This window comes from Acipenser ruthenus, chromosome 31 (genome assembly GCF_902713425.1).
Source record: "Acipenser ruthenus chromosome 31, fAciRut3.2 maternal haplotype, whole genome shotgun sequence".
Lineage (NCBI taxonomy): Eukaryota > Metazoa > Chordata > Actinopteri > Acipenseriformes > Acipenseridae > Acipenser > Acipenser ruthenus.
In genome coordinates, this window is record NC_081219.1 from 11,084,282 (window position 1) to 11,101,035 (window position 16,754).

General features: G+C 40.1%; 1 protein-coding gene across 11 annotated transcripts in view; it reads right to left on the minus strand.

Moving 5' to 3' along the window:
• Positions 1–16,754, minus strand: part of LOC117396940 (rap guanine nucleotide exchange factor 1-like) — a 70,380-nt gene that overhangs the window by 36,667 nt on the left and 16,959 nt on the right. For all 11 annotated transcript variants that reach the window (XM_059005547.1, XM_059005548.1, XM_059005549.1 and 8 more), the window contains exons 2-3: positions 2,315–2,460; positions 902–1,080 (exon numbers count right to left, since the gene is read on the minus strand). In XM_059005547.1, the coding sequence (XP_058861530.1) occupies positions 902–1,080; positions 2,315–2,460 (325 nt within the window). The remainder of the gene's footprint in view (positions 1–901; positions 1,081–2,314; positions 2,461–16,754) is intronic.

A 16,754-nucleotide genomic window follows, 5' to 3' on the forward strand; every position in this document is an offset into this window, starting at 1 on the left:
TGAACTTTAGCCAAACTGGCAAAGAAAATACCAGATAAAATGGCAGAAACAAAAAAGAAAGAAGGAAGGAGTGTACAGCTGCTAATAGTTTATAAATATGGTCCGATAGTGCTTTCGTAATTTTGAAGAAATGTGCTCTGCTTGGGTCACTGGCTTTAATAGTTCATGCTGTGTTTACTGCTGGAGTGGATGATGTTTTCCACACGCCATTTGAGAGGATCTGGGGAGCACATGCTCCACTTATTCACAGGTGGTGACCAGCAAGGGTTTCTGTGAAGGACCTCTGACTAATTGAACAGAATGCTTATCCCATACCCATACATTCCACACCAGCACCTTGATTCGTTTACTGTGCTTCACTGCACTCCAGCGCACATGTTACATGTTTTATTGAAGTCCCTCCGAGCCAATCAAAACACTCTATTCAAAACATTCCAATCAATGTAGTTTTGTTATAGTAGCAACTGTCTTACTAAAGATGATTTATAATTCGTAAACATGCATAGTTGACGTTAATGCCTCTTGTGGTAAATTCTGGGTGCTGGTTCAGCCAGAGGGCCAGTCCATGGAAATGGTAGGTTTGTTACTTTGATAAGTCAATTAAGATATTTGTTTGTGTTGCTCCTGATACACAGAAGTTTAATCAATCATCAAAGCATCTTGTTCTTGCCAGTAGGTTTTGATGACACAATTACATAAACTAATGGACCTTTTATTGACTCCTTTTTACCTGTAAAATCGGTGGCTCTAATTTCTCAGAGCATAAAAAGTGTGATTCTAACACATGGGTTTAAAACAGTCTTGTATAATAACTTTTAAAACGCGGTGTCACTATTGTCCCTGGAGAGCCCCATTGAGCCTTGTGATCATGTCTAGCTTGGACTCCCCAGTTTCGACTCACCTCTGCTGGATGCGCGGCTCCACCTGAACCAGTGGAAGAATGGCTTCCAGCACTTTGCTGGCGGAGCCTGGCAGCATCTCCAGAACCCTCTTGTCAGCCACCATCTTGTCCACGATGGTCTTGAAATATCGCAGGGCGCTCACCACCTCCTTCTCATGCTCCTCCAAGCGACTCACATTCTGAAGGGAGTGAAACAGAGGAGAGTTTTAGAAGTAAAGAGAGAGCCCAGAGGTGCCTCTGATCGGCAGGTATTAAATAAATCCATTCATTTATGTGCCAATTTCAAAACAAGGAACCCTGTCCTTCCATCACCTTTACAATTGAGTACCAATCAATGGCAATTAAATTCCGCATTGAGCGTTTTAAAAGCAGACTGGAAGCGAATGTTCCTCTCATCCGGGACGCTGACATTTTTACTGCTGTACCGAGGCTGTAACTAAAGGTCAACACATAAATGAAAGGATGTATTTAATACCTGCCGATTAAAGGCAATGAGTGTCCGTACACCCTACTTAATAGAACTCGTTTTGTGCTTCTAAATTAAATGTGATGGCTGAAATACACAAGATACTGGTGATCTCCTTTTTCCTTAAAACTAGAACCACCAAATCAATCATTTTTATGGTTTTCACTTTTAAAATTTAAATTACTCTGTGTGTGTGAAAGATACGCGGTTGTTCGTTCTTGACTTTTTCTAAATACATGTATTAAATACCCTGATGGCGTTTGAAAGGCAGGATCGCAAAAATAAAGTTATAATCCCCTCTACCTAGAACTGCCAGAGCAGTCATTAGGACTGCCTTTTACAATACATGCTTTTTATTTTGAATATAACCTGCAGTATTCTATTTTATTTTTATATACAAGCCTGTTGTTATCTCTGTTGGACCTGGCAGCCATCAATTCTTTCATTTTACATAAGGAATGCACCAGGGAAAGTATCAGTAGGAAAGATTTGATCTTGAAGCTAGCCACAGCGCTTCGGCAGAAACATTTCAATCAGAAAACTGCAAAGCAGCAGGCTGCAGCAGCTCAATCTGGATTCTGTGCTGCACTGAGTGACACACACGCACTAGAAAACATTTTACTTTCGTTTTTACAGCTTTTCATTTTTTGAAGTAGTGCTTTATATGTGGCAAGTTAGAAAAGAAACCCTTTTATGTTTAATTGTTCATTTAAATACAGCGTTTCAGTTGTGCAGATGTTTGATATGATGTGCTTGAATAAAACTTTTGAGTTGTATCTGATAGTTTGTCTTTTATTTTAATGTTGATGTTGTTTAAAATGTAACCGTCATAATGACTGCTGGCGGCGGATTTAGGTAGGAGTATAACCGTGGCGGTTCTAGTTATAATACACAGGAGGACGTTACTACAAGGTAAGTTGGTAATGAACTCTCCCTTCGTCACAGACCTTGTTCACAGGTTTTTCAGCTGCTTTCACCGTCGGTTCCGGCTGCTGCTGCTTCCCCTTTTTCGATGGTGTCCGTTTGATTTTGGGAGAGTGAAACTTGTCCATGAGCTTCATGGTGAACGAGGTGAGGTGGGAGCGCTGGGAATCTGTGGAAACAAAAGGACAACCAAACATGAGGAAAGAAAGAACCTCCCAAGCTGGCTTCTTCAAACGCAACACCTGAAACCACAGTGGTAGACCACAATGCCACGAACGTTTCAGGGACATGTTGGTTTAATTAAGCCTTAATAGACCATATTATAAAATAATTTGGAATGCTGTATTTGCATTATAATCAAAAGACGCAGTAATGTGTTCAGACAGTTTCCTGATGCCCAACTGCAGAACTAATACAAAGTTGTACATCAAAACAGTGACCCTGCTATACACCATGAAAATAGCAGCCTCTGTTCTCTGTTTTTTTAAATTTATTTTCAGTGCTGGTATCATAAGCTTATTTAAGCAGAGAACCTGAACAAGTGTGTAGTCCTCAAGGGAAGCACTGCTTCGGATTTGTATTCCCTCCAGATCCCAGAAATCCAACACACGCTTTTTTTTTCTTTCCTAAAGCCATTTGTCTCGACTCCTCTCTCTCTTCATTAAAAAACTGCTGAGGATAGCAGACTCGGCTACGGCACACTAACAGCTATTGATGCTTATATGAAAAGCTTTCAGTAGCTATCATGTCAGATGTTTGGCAAAATCATCACAAACTCAGAAAGTCGTTTCCCTCAAAGTGCTTGAAAGTGGGGAGAAGGGTTCTGTGTTTCCAATGCAATCTAAGGTTCAATCCTATTAAAACATTAAGAACCATTAAGAGGCCTGTCATCACGTTGTCACCAACGCTGCGCAATTAAGGATAAAATGGACAATCCACTGCGTACAAGCATTACACTGAATAGAAGGTTCAACAGCCTCCAAGGTAATCTCTGTAAGACATACAATACAATAAAATCTCTCTCAATTAGTCTTCAATATTTATTTTTTGCATTCAACGGAGGACTGCGAAGTCTCTCTGTATGGGTAGATATAGACTACAAAAACAATACAGAAAGAGTTAAGGTTTCTAAGTTTCTGTATTAGTCACAGGCCTGGTACTACAGTATATGCTTACACTGGCACTAGCTTCTTTTCACGCTGTTACCAGAACGTCTCTGATTAATTATCACTAAATCAATAAGCGACAAGGCTGACCATCAATTACGAGAAGTGTCCCCCTAACCTGAAGATCCAATTTAGATTCCACTACTGCGAGAGAGTATGTGTGCGTGTGTGTGTGCAGGCGAGAGAGTATGTGTGCGTGTGTGTGTGCAGGCCACTGTGTATTCAAGGCATCCAAAGTGCACCAGCGGCCCTGCTGCGACTCAGCCTTCACAGTAATCGGAGACAGGCCACGACACTTCGGATCTGAGTACAAACACTGCAGATAGCGACCGCAGGGAAGTCCCTGCAAACAAAGAACAGCCCCGTTCTCAAGCGCTCAGAAACAGTGAAACTAGAACAGTGTATAACTGCTAGAACTGTGGTTTGGATCCTGCTAGCTAGTAAGATTCTTGAGAAGTAGAAGTGAAACCGCAAACAGGACGGACTGTTCCCTGTTTAAAATGATCTTAAAAAGAAATGTATCACTGAATATCCACTAACATTAAAACTCTTCTCAAATGTACTTCTGCTACACAGTGGCTTGTTCAAGGACTGTCATCTATTAAATTTAATTATTTTTTTAATTTTCACTGCATAGCTGGTTCTAATTTTTTTGGCACCTAGGCATTGCGAAAATGCCTGAGCACCAACAAAAAAATAAATGCTGAGTGTCCAGCCCGACGATGTTGTCTAACCGGCAAACAGCTGTAACTGGTATTTTGCTGAGACACCAGCATACTTTTCACCAGTGGTGTGCAGTCAGCCTTTGAAGATCACATCATATGTGAAAAGGAAAAAATAAGTCAAAAGATGAATTTGATACTATAAAATAATTATGAAAAAATTGCCAAATCAATGCAGGATGTTAATAAAAACTGGACATTTTCGGTTAAAAATGTTGTACTATACTAAACTGTTTAGGATTTCTATTACTTTTAGTACAGTTTTGACTTTTGTACTGTACTTTTAAGCTTGATGTAGTACTGTGAACACATTTCTGTTCAACTTTAGATTAAATATTAAACCAATCAATATGAGATGTTATAAAATTGAACCAATCAAGACCATTGCTTCAAGACCATTAAAAAAAATAAATAATTATATCAACTTCAGCAAATAATTGGATTAAATAAACTTATTGAGAGTTCAAGTTGGAGTTTTTTCCTGTTATCAGCATGTTATGCATAATAAAACACGAAGTAGGTTTGTCTGGTTCTTGTTATTCTTGTAATAGGTAATATGGCAGTAGTGAATGACATTTTAAAAATTCAACTGGGTACAGGATGAGAATGAAAAACACAAGAAAAAAACCAGTAACCCGAAAAATATCCTGCCTGAAAGGTATGTCATTTCTTAAATATCACGGGACGAGATGGGACAGGACATTTTTTGACATGACAGGATGGGACGGGAATGAAAAAAAAATGATATGTACGGAACAGTACAGGATGGGAGAAATTCTGGTAGGACAGGATGGGAACAAAAATTAAACTGAATTTTTTTCACGGGATGGGATTGGACAGGAACATTTTTGATGGGACAGAACTCAAGTTTCATTCCTGTGTCACACTCTAGTATCAATAACCCTCCTGCAGTAGGAGCACAGAAAAGACACTGCAGGCACAGATTACAGTCGATAACATTTTATTTGTACATTTAATTGATTTTCAACATTTAAAAGCCTGTGTTGCACAGCAGTAAAAAAAAATGATGGGTCATATTCATAATTCACCTATGACTAAATCCATTGAACAGGTATGTAGGTTTTTCTCACAGTTGTTCAGTGCTGTGGTAACCGAGGGTGGCTTTTTTGCTCCTTAAAAAACCACAGGATCTGTCAATAAAGGTTAAACAGTGAGGCGTATGTGCGCACTTGTGACGCTTTCCAGTGTACTTCTAAGAAATATCTCGGATTTGTAATAATCTGTAAAGATTTTCTGTAGCATCACACTTTGGCTGACGTCTGTGTACCGTGACTTGTTGAAATATTTACCCTGGCCTACCGTACTAGAACAGTTCAAGATGCCAGTGTGTTCCCATGGCAAAGTGACATCATCAACGTATAATAAAAAAGGGGGTTATTTTAGAATTTAGAGAGCGTCTTGCTGGTTTTGTACCGTTACAATGTTTTTATTTGTGTCGTTACTGTACAAAGCAAAAGGACCCATTGTGTTGCTGTATTCTGTAACAAGGGCCTATCAAAACGAGATCACTTCTGAGGGGACACAAGAGAAAAAAGTCAGCCCACTTCACAAATCTTTATATATGGTCATTCCCGTTCCAGTGGATCATATTTCTAGGCATTAGATCTTGTGGTTGATGATTCATAAACCACATGAGATGGAGAAAAGGGGTAGGTGCTGTGAACAAGCAAAATGCCCCGCATGCAGAGAATGTGTTAGCAAAGATGCTAGGATGGCCTAGATTAGTGGTGCACAGATATTTGTTAAAAACATATCCTTTTATTGCCAGAACCAATTAACCCTCTATTCAGGTATTAAATCTCTTGAATATTTCATTGATAACCTCTAAAACCTGATGTGGAATTGTCCTCGAGGACCAGAGTTGTACACCCCTGACCTAGATAATGCTATCATTTTACAGCTGGTTTCAAGGTTTTTCCAAGTCATTGACGTAAAGGGGTGGAACATCACGTCCATTGGAGCTGGAATAACCCTACAAGTCATAGAAATGCTTTCTTATTATTAATCAAAACCTGTAGAGGAAACAACTATGGAGCACATTCTCTGCAGGTCCGTTGAGGGAATGTGTTCATCAGCATTCTCTCATGCATGGGTGCAGCCAGCAGCAGCATTAACAACACTGTTCACAGTATTACCAATTACAATGTTCTAGGCTGACAACTATTGCATTACAACCTGGAGGTTGTTCTGACATCTCTATACGGTTAGAATTAGTCACAGCTGCGTCAAGTCCCAGTTTAATGAAAGATAGTAATCAATCCAAGACAGGAGGCACAACTGAAACACAAGCAGGATCAACAGAACACAGAGGAACACCACAAATCAGTATCAGAAAACACAATATGCCTGCTTCTTTATCCTAGGTGACTCCACAAACCATACGGCAGTGCTTGGATATGGGCCTTTTAGAGCATCACGTAACGGTTTAAAGATGTAATTTGAAAAACACAGAGAGGTAAGCTAAAAGCCAAGTGAAACTTGCCAGACACTGTAGCAACAGCATACCAACGGGAAGAGGATGTTTTGGTTGGCACCTTTCGATGATGACTGAAACCAGCGCCCCCTATGGCATACAGTGGTAGGACACTCGCTCTACCTTTGCTATTCAGACCCAACGTGACTTTCTAGTCTACAGATTGACAGCCTTCCATCTAGACAGATTAGCAAAGCGTCTACTGTGTCTCAATGAAGGTTTAGCACGACCATGGCATGCAATCCTCACCACTGTGTGCCAGATTCCCTGCATGCACAGCACTTATGTTTGGGAGGACAGTGAAGTACAGGTGTTAGCACAGGTGTGACGAAATGTAGGATTTGTTGTGAACATTCCACACGGCTGCAGTGGCTTTTCAAACTGCCCATCCATTGACTGAGTGAACATCTGGGGTTTTGATGGGTTTTCAGTATACTACACAGCATACTTCCTCTGTCAATATTGAGGAAAGACGTCTAATGAAGTCGGTTCCTTTTGAAATATATTGCCTGCTGCGTAGAGCTAAACTGTGAAGACGTTCGTTTGTAGTTTTCCAAACCCCTCTGCTCAGTATTTACATCAGCACTCTGCTAAATGTACTGATCTTAGTAATTAGAACCTAAGGTACCAAAATATGCATTAGAATGCACCCTACCCACAACAATAAGTAGCTAAACAATATAAAGCAACACACAGTTTAAAATAATACATGTTTTGTTGCACTTTCATTAAAACACAGATAGTGACCATTCTTTTTGTTACTACAGCACTTGAACCTCCTGCTGACACACCATGCATTGCTAATTTGCTAAGATTTCCACCTCATGCCCACATTTACTGTACTGACATCTCCTGTGTCCAGAATACCTCTGCATTCTCAACTGACTCATAATGATCAAGCTTGGCCATCCATTTGTACTCCATAGTCAATCACGCGGATCCGCAAATCACTGCCACATCCCAAAGGCTGAAGTTTACAAAGCAAGTCAAGATTAACACCCTTAACAATTTTATAATTCAAGTTTACAAGCACTCTATGAAGGCTTCTACTGCTATAGATACATACACAGTCATTTCCAACAAATAACGTTACCTGGTTACCTTGCTTGTGCCAGTTTAAACACCACAGCAATGTAACTGGGATTTAATAGATAGTTCTGTAACATAAAGACAGTGCTAAGGTAGTAAGGTAGACACTTTTTTTTATTTAAAAAAAAAAACAAAAAACACTAAAATCTCTGAGGCTCTTTGTTTGGACAACATTTACTTAAATTTCGAGAATTCTGCTGAACAATACGGCAAAGTGAATACATTTTTCAATTTTTGTCAGTTAAGTATATGGAAAACTATGCAGCGGTATGTAATTCAATATGTTAACGTCACACTATTCAGCAGATTTCATTCGACTTTATGAAGCGAAATGAGTTCATTCTACAGGCTGATGCACTCCTCTCTGCACAAACACAGCCAGCAGCTCTGCAGCAGCGGGGCTGTTAATTCCATTCACAAAGGGAGGTGATGATCTCAGCACTGCTGACAGACTGGACGTGCTGGAGCCTGCCGGCAGACCGAGGGGGGTTCAAATCAGGGGAGCACGTTTCTGTCAGCCAATTGCAAACCGCACCGCACAGTACCGCACAGCACCGGGGAGGGGCTACAGTGCCAGATACAGTCCATTATGGCCTCTGAAATGGGAGCGTCCATCTCAATCTCAATCTCAATGTCAGTGTGACTTGCATGGTTATAGAGCTAGTTAGAGGATTCAATAAGGTCTAATTAAATGAAGTGCTTTTTTATTGCAGTGTTTTAATAGGGGAGGGGCTGTTGTGGCATGCTTTTCACCGATTCAGGGCAACATTTATAAACAAAAGCTAATTAAACAAGAACTAAAAGGGTCTAGCTGGTACAGGGGGTTAATTATCCTGGCTGTTATGTGGGTTCACAAATACTTAAGTGTTGGGATGAATAGGAGATTTTCATTTTTGTTCATATTTAAACAGAGTAACATAGTATTTGATTATTCGTCCCAGCACTGGCAGTGAGTTAGCAGAATCTTCTTTCAATGGATTTCAATCCTCAATGGGATAAAGCATTGAACTCCAGTGTAGTAGACTGGATACTGAACGCCACACCTGGGGTCAATTACATGTGTAATTGCGCAATTCGTAAGTACAATAACAATGTAATTGTAGTTGAGACTTGGCACACCTGCGTAATTGCAATAATGTTAATTCTACCATATAATTGATCCATTACAGTTCATAAATGCATTTATTTGTCATTCGATCATTATTCTCGTATTTTCAACCACTTCTCGGGACCCCAATTGTTTGAAAAAAAAGAAAGAAAAAGTTCTATAATACGTTTCTGTATTTGTACCTGCCAGTATTGCTTGGTTATTTAGAATACAGGACAGTGAATATGTTAATGTGCATAGTCATTTATGTAACTTTTTAGTGTAATTGTCATTATAATTACTGAAGAATAATTGTAAACTAATTGTAAACTTAACAAAATAGCATCGTAATTGAAATTTCAGCAAACAATTGTGCTGTAATTGTAACTGAACCCAAGTCTGCTGGACGCTACACCTGCTAAATGCTGAACGTGGCAACTTTTCCTACTGGATGAGGGACAAGTTGCAGCTGCTCGGTCAAGGATGAGAAACTGCTTGAGGATGCTGGGGTGAGGAAACTGGTCCACGCTCAGCTGCAGCAGCGCAGTCTGACTCAGACACCGTTATCAGTGGGGCAGGATGGCAGCAGTGGAAGGCAGGTGTTCCATAATGAATATTTACACAGACGCTGTAGGAAACACTGTTGCTTTATTCCACGTGACAATGCTGCTACGCAAGTGCAAAACATTAAGCTGTAGGAGCATCAACAGCAGAGTAGCGAGTCGGCTGACAAAGTGTGAGCAAGTCTGTGCCCCAGCAGCTTAAAGCCATAGCAAAATCACAGTGGATGCACACTACAAGTTCACAAACTGGAATTAGCATAACGGTGCAGTTAAACAACAGAGTTCTCAACAACAGAAAACACAATGCTCCTCCTTTATCTAATGCTGAACAAGCAATTAGTAATCACATACTGCTGAGTTAACATTATTATATTCTATTAATAATACATGATACATAGATCAGATAGATGATCTAGCCGTCACAATTTCTTGTACTGGCAACCGTACAAACTTTATATCAGCACGGCTTGACATTGAAAGCAAGCAGATTCCAAAACGAGACTCCGAAAAGGACTGCAAACAAACATGAACCCAGAAATGAGAGCTGCAGAATCGGGTTACATTTCTGCGTTTAATTCTGTGCAGCATACGAGGTGTTAATAAACCACAACGCTTACGGCTTTCACGCGAGTCATAACACACTGCATTTACAGTAAAATCTAAAACTCGTATTGTTCTTGCTGAGAATCAAATTAATAGCGTTCTCTTCCAAGGAAGCTGCATTGCGAGTCATGATCATTGCCTTTCTATGGTTTGATGTTACTAATAATACACTGCTGTCCACAGATCCTGACAGGACTGGAGCTGGTTTCAGTATGAGCTCCCCATAATTGACTGTACCACTACTCTAACCCTGAGACTGATCTAAACGCCACCACTGATGATTAAAACAAGACTTTCTGGATACCAATGCTATGGAAGTTTAACATACAAAGCATGTGAGTGGATTTTTTTAAATAAGTAAAATACCAGGAAGGATACTATTTATTTATTTATTTTAACCCTAACCATGTATAAATCAAAACATAAGATTTTTCACAGTGTCTAGTGTTCAAAAACGTATGGTTTCGCTACTACTACAGAAATTCATTTGGGAGCGTTAGTCTGTCTGGTTAAGAAAAGTGAAGCCAAGAGAGACTGAACACACCCTTAGACAGGCCTCAAGGTACAAAACAAATGATGATCAAAGTGTATGAAACAAGATTCCTGCAAACCTTTTTTTTTTTGCTTGGTATCAATCATTTTACTCATGATTTGAACCCGCATACACTTTCTGGTTCTCATTTCCCAGCCCGCAATTACTCCATTTCATTGAATCGAGGCCATCAATCTGCTATTTCCCCTCTTAAATAGAACCTGATGTTTCAGGCTCCCAGCTGGGTAGGTTGTTTACTTGCTGCCATGGATACCAGATGATGTCACCCCTGTTCCTCAGAAAACTGCAGCCAGTGTGGGGTGGTTTCGGTGCACTTGGGAGTAGCCAGCATGACGATTGGATGTCATGCCAACAAGCTCATTTGTAATGCTCAGTATCTTTGTTTTTCTCCTTAAAATTGATGTAAATGTCTCTATAAATGTTTATTAATTGAAGCCAAATAAACCCAATCCACCAAAACGCATTAAAAGATTTTGGATTTTTTTTTGTGCTATTTACACTGCACTTTTTTCCCTGGTAAACTAATTTTATTCTCAGTATAGAGAAACAGCAAGGTAAACATGAGGTATATACAAACGCAGTATTTATTCCCAAACTATCAAGTGATCCAAACCAGCATATCAAAAACATCTACCACACATGCTTAAAAGTTCAGTTCTTTGTAGGATTCACCGATTGTTAAATGTAACCTTTTATTCTAAAGTACCCTTTTACAGTACAGTATGCCACCAACGCTGTGCTCTTTACAAGAAAACTTCCCCAGAGACATAAGATCACAAACATCTCCCCCTCCCACACAATTCCCTCAGGGAGTACTGAGAGACAAACGTTTTCAAAATTCAAATTAACATGCAATATCATCAGTGTGCTTTGCTTGTTTAGATAATTGGGCAAATAAGCTTGTTGTTCCTTTTGCCAGCTTTTTGGCTTTAGAACTTCAAACTTTCTCTTATTTTTCATTTTAATCTTTTGGAGATGACTGGGAAGACATAAAGCTGAGTTTCAGAAAAAAAAAAAAAAAAAAAAAATGCAACAAAAAGTTATCTGTACTGGCGCTTGATAAAGCTTACACATTTCCTGCCAACTGCATGTGAGGGAAATCACAAGACAGCTTTCAAATAAGATTCAAAGCAACCCACACCAGCAACAAAACACCCACTAATTCAGGTCGGGGGTTCGTTACTTTACAGAAACAAAAAGACCAGTTCTACCTCAAAATAAATAACCAAAATGTGGAGGAATACCAGCTGTTTCTCTTGCAGCAGAGTGAACTTTGCAAGGACAGCCCAGAATATATTTAATTGTCACTTCATGCAATGAACATCAGAAAAACGGAGAACACGTGGCCTCCCTTTCCAGTTGTAATGCAGTTAAACAATAGAATTCATAGAGCGACAAGGACATGGGGGAAGTGTTACTGCGTTAGCAAACACCCCTGGGGAACTCCACCCTTTTTCAGCATTTCTTCATGACTGTACCAGGGAACCCCACCGCTCGGGGCCTCTGACACTACAGAGGACAGGGCTGTCCTCCTTCAGCACTATAGCAGGAAGCATGACCCTGTCCCTGGAAGCTCCATATCCCAGCCCTTTTTTATTGTCTCGCGGGACATTTAAAAGGTCAAGATTACAAGATAAATAGATTCGGTTTTTGCTTTGGCCTTTATTGGGTTATTTTATAATGCTCCATCCTTTACAATAAATTTAGCCTGAGGCACTTACTAGAAGCAGGGTGGTCAGAATGACAAAGGCACGAGTCAGGTCAACTGAATGTTTACTGTGAGCAGTTCATTAAACTTCACATCTAATTTTGGATCCTTGGGCCACTTTTAATTGGTCCACTTGACCTGTCATCAAAGCAGGTCTGATTGTACAACCTGGAAACAGGATATGGGCCTACATTTCAAACCTGCTGGCTCCTCTAAATCTCAAGATATCACACCCCTTATGAAATGTATAATAAAACTAGCCTTTCATGCTTTTAGTTTTTTCTATTCTGCCAGCATGGTCTTGTATGAGAACCTCACCAATACCTTGCTGGAGCACATTCAAGGAGTGGTTTACACTCTATTGATGATGATTGGTTTTTCTATCAGTTATGTAACTTCCAATTCATGGTTCTGGTTTGTGGCTGTTTCGCTGACTGCTGCTGCTGTCTCTTACAGTAAGTCGAGCTTTTAAATGAGATTGTCATGGTTAACAGGAAGCATGGGTAATGAGTGTTGGAGTCTCTGCATAACCCCACCTATTCCCTATGGATATTTAAGTATAATAGGCCCATATTATACCTGACACACTATTGCCCAGAAAGGAATGACTTGTACAACAATCCAGTAAGGTTAGGTTATACACAATTCATCAGTATCAGTGGAAATTCTGACCTTATTTGGATTTCTTTCCATCATATGGCGTTGGACTACATATAACATAGTAGGGTTGCAACGATCAATATATACTGATATAACCCTAGCATGATATATTGTATTGTACTTGAAGTATGTATCATTTATATCGCGATACAAGAACAAAAGCACAGCATAGCTCATCATAAATCACCAAGAATAAGTGTGTTTTATACATACTCCCTATCGCATTACATTTTTATCTTAACAAAATGGTCCATCATTAAATGACCATTTTAACTTACTAGGCATCACACAAGTAGCTTATTAGAACAATCACATGTATCGTGATGCATATCGTATCGAGACCTGCATATCGTGATACGCATCGTATAGCGAGATTAGTTTATCTTTACACCCCTATAACAGTGTCCCAGAGATCATGATGACAATGCACTATAGAGTTGGTTAGGTCTTGCAGCAACCCATTGAAGCCTGTTGGGTTAAAGACTCCCAGGAAGGTCAGTAGAACCCTGGCTTGCCGTCATGTGGTGAAACGTTTGAGACCTGTACAGGCAAAAATCCGAATCCGATGAATACAATGGCTTGTCAGTTCAATGCACTGCAGGGGGGCATTTCACACATTCATTAAAAGACAAAGGGGGTCTGTTTTACCCAAGGTGGAACCAATTGCAAGTCGATGGCTGAACCTCTGTCCTTCTAGCCATAAAGCACACATTATATTGGATTTCCACGCGATCAACCCCGTTCTGTGGCCACATTACTTCAAGGCATTTACAACCCTCCTCCTACACACACTCTGTCTCTTTTGTATTACAGCCTCCTCATGTAGTAGGCAGTGCCCTGTAGCAAACCACAATTCCAGAACGGAAAAGAGGGCTTCTTTGGAAACTAAAAGCTTATTCAAAATGGCAGCCTTATTTATATCTATTTCAATAAATTACCCGACTTCTCTAGTGCCCCATCTTTGGATGTTAACTGTGCCAGTCACCAGACACAGCCTGATCCAGTTTCTGTTTTTTAAACCTACTCATTGATCCTGGCAGCTCACAATGTCTCTTTTCAAAACCACAACAATCCTGAACTGAATAGCATAACTGGGAAATTCCAAATCATCAGATACTGTGTGAGATGACTACAAAGATATAAAATCTGGCATGGGCATCAAGTGGCACAGGTATAAAAAGAGCTAGTGAAGGTGCCTGCTTGAAAGATTACAATGCAGATACAGGATCAGAGACGCAGTTGTTCCCTCTACTGAAATCCCACAGACACAACTTACAAGCAGACATAGAAGCCCTGAGAATGTTTCCATTTCACCAATTACAAAGAATCAGTAGAATTCCAATAATGGTGGAGAACAGCAGGTACCGAGTGGGTACTTCCTTCATTAACAATCCTGGCTGTGTGAGTGTGGAGCTACACTGAAAGTGAGCGACACATGCGATGCAAGTGAATTTTGTATCTACATCAAAAAGCAAATATTTTAGCAGTTCTCCCACATAAGACAGAGGCGACCCATTCACAACACCACTCACGCAGCACATAGACTACAGAGCAAGCAAGCAAAGCCAACAAACACCAAAGAGAGTGCGAAAGAGAGGACCCGCTAACAGAGGGAAGAGGTAAAACACACAGTCACGCTCGCAGTAATACAACACAATACACCCCCGGCGCCCACAAAACAGTACACAAACAACTATTTACATAATTTCCCCTTCTCGTCCACACTCTCCAACAGCCCCAACAGTCCATACTGCATTAAAGCTGTTGCAGGTGGGGCTTATCCTGGAACTAGGGTTGGGGCTGTGTCTGGAAATAGCTGATCCTGGATGTGGTTTTGTGTGTGTGCTGGGAACTGACTTTGCTTCCGATTGGTCTGTTTCACTCTAGTCACTCACCACTGGCAGGAAAAACAGAACATATTTCTTTTCTTCTGGAGTCGCTCTCTTCACCCAGACTGGCTGCTCGCAGTCAGTGTAGACGCACCCATACATTCCAGTCATTTTTAAATTATTTGCTCGCTTCCAGTGTAGATCCACCTTAAGGCACAGGTACAGTAAGGAAACAACACTCCTCTGGGCATTAATCCATCTGCGAACACACCAGCCTGATGAAGAATGGCACTGCGCTGTCTGAAGTTCCATGCTTTGAAAAAGAAACCCTAATGTGAGACACAGTGCACCCCATGGATGACTCAAAAAACAAATAAAGAATAGCCGCTGTAACCCAAGAGAAGGTTTCTTTCCATTGAACGTCAGCTTGATAACCACTCAATGTGTTTAGAAAAAACATTGAGAGATTTTTGATAGACAGAGATAACACAGAAACTGATCCTCTTAGTGTGCAGGATCAATCTCCATTAATAACTCTTCATTATCCATTCCAAATTGCAGAGCAAGAGGAGATGGAGATGGGATAATTAGAACAAGGTTGATGTCACTTTGTGAACAAAATAGTCAAACTCCTCATAACAGCTCCTGTCGACTACTGTCCTTGTAACAAGTAACAGAGTATAGGAATACTCACAGTTCTGAGTCTCTGAGCTGAGCAGGGTCATGAAATGGTAAATCTAGATGTCTATAACCACAAAGACTGTATGGGACTGATTAAGCATTACATTGCTTAATCAATCCTGTACAAAGAGAGACTCACAATAGTGTTTTAAACCCAGTGATGTCAACTCACGAATTAGGCATGTTCTTAAGATTCTTGGAATTAAAAAAAAAATTAATTAAACTTCCTTTTTTTGCAACCCATTCATAAGTATAGTATCTCTTCCCTATTTAACGAATCAGTTCATTGAACTGAAATTAAATGACATCACGCTTAGTAAATTTATTGTAACATTTTCAGAATGAATACATTTGAAAAAAACTTCACACAGAGGAATGAATATCCAACCAAAGTACAGTACTGTACTGTATGTCTATGAAATAGAGCTAATATTTGTATAGCTACTGGATCACAGTTCTAGACAATAGGCTGGCTGTCTGGTTTTAAACCAGAATGTCACAGGTTTAAATACTGCATTACTAAACACCCTGGAATGTTTTTTGAAGACTTAATCGTGATTAATCAAGTGAAGTACTACAGTATATCAAACCCTCTATGTGTGACTATCAATATCCCATCCTTACAGCAACTACCTCTCCAGCTACTGTGTCTTGGCAGTAAACTACAACACAAAGCAGGAGACTGCAGTTAGCGTCTGATACCTTACTTGGCATGATGACTATAAATGGCTATTTCCAGGAAAATATTAGACTTTTTCCAAAATTAATCCCCGAATACAGTACAAGTTCCTCTCAACTGTGCAAGCCTCTAATTGCTATCCAGCTGCTTTCAAATATGAACAGGGCTGCGATGTACAAAAAACAGAAAGCTCCTAAAAGGCAACGGGGCTCTGAAAAGAGAGTTAAGACACCAGGGACAATCTGCAAGATATTCTTCTAGCAAGGGCTTCGGGGCATTTAAGAATCAACAGCAGTTTTCCGTAAAACATTCAAACGCTGCCTCGGGGAGTAGTCTCTCTGTGGTGGAGGTTGAAGGGAATGTGGGTTACTCACAGTAAGGAAGTCAAATGAAGATATTTTCTTGATATTATTGAACAGTTACAGTGTATAGATAAAAGGGTACCCTGCCCAAGCACCCAAGTGCATCTTCATCACTGTAGAGTGCAAAAGCCCCCATACCAAATGACCATTTCCACGTTCTTTTTTACTCTAAATCAGGTAATAATACAATTCTGTTTCCCAGTCCTCAAGGCATGAAAGCAGTTGTTAATTTACCCAATTTCTTAAATCCCTCTTCTCTCCATCTGC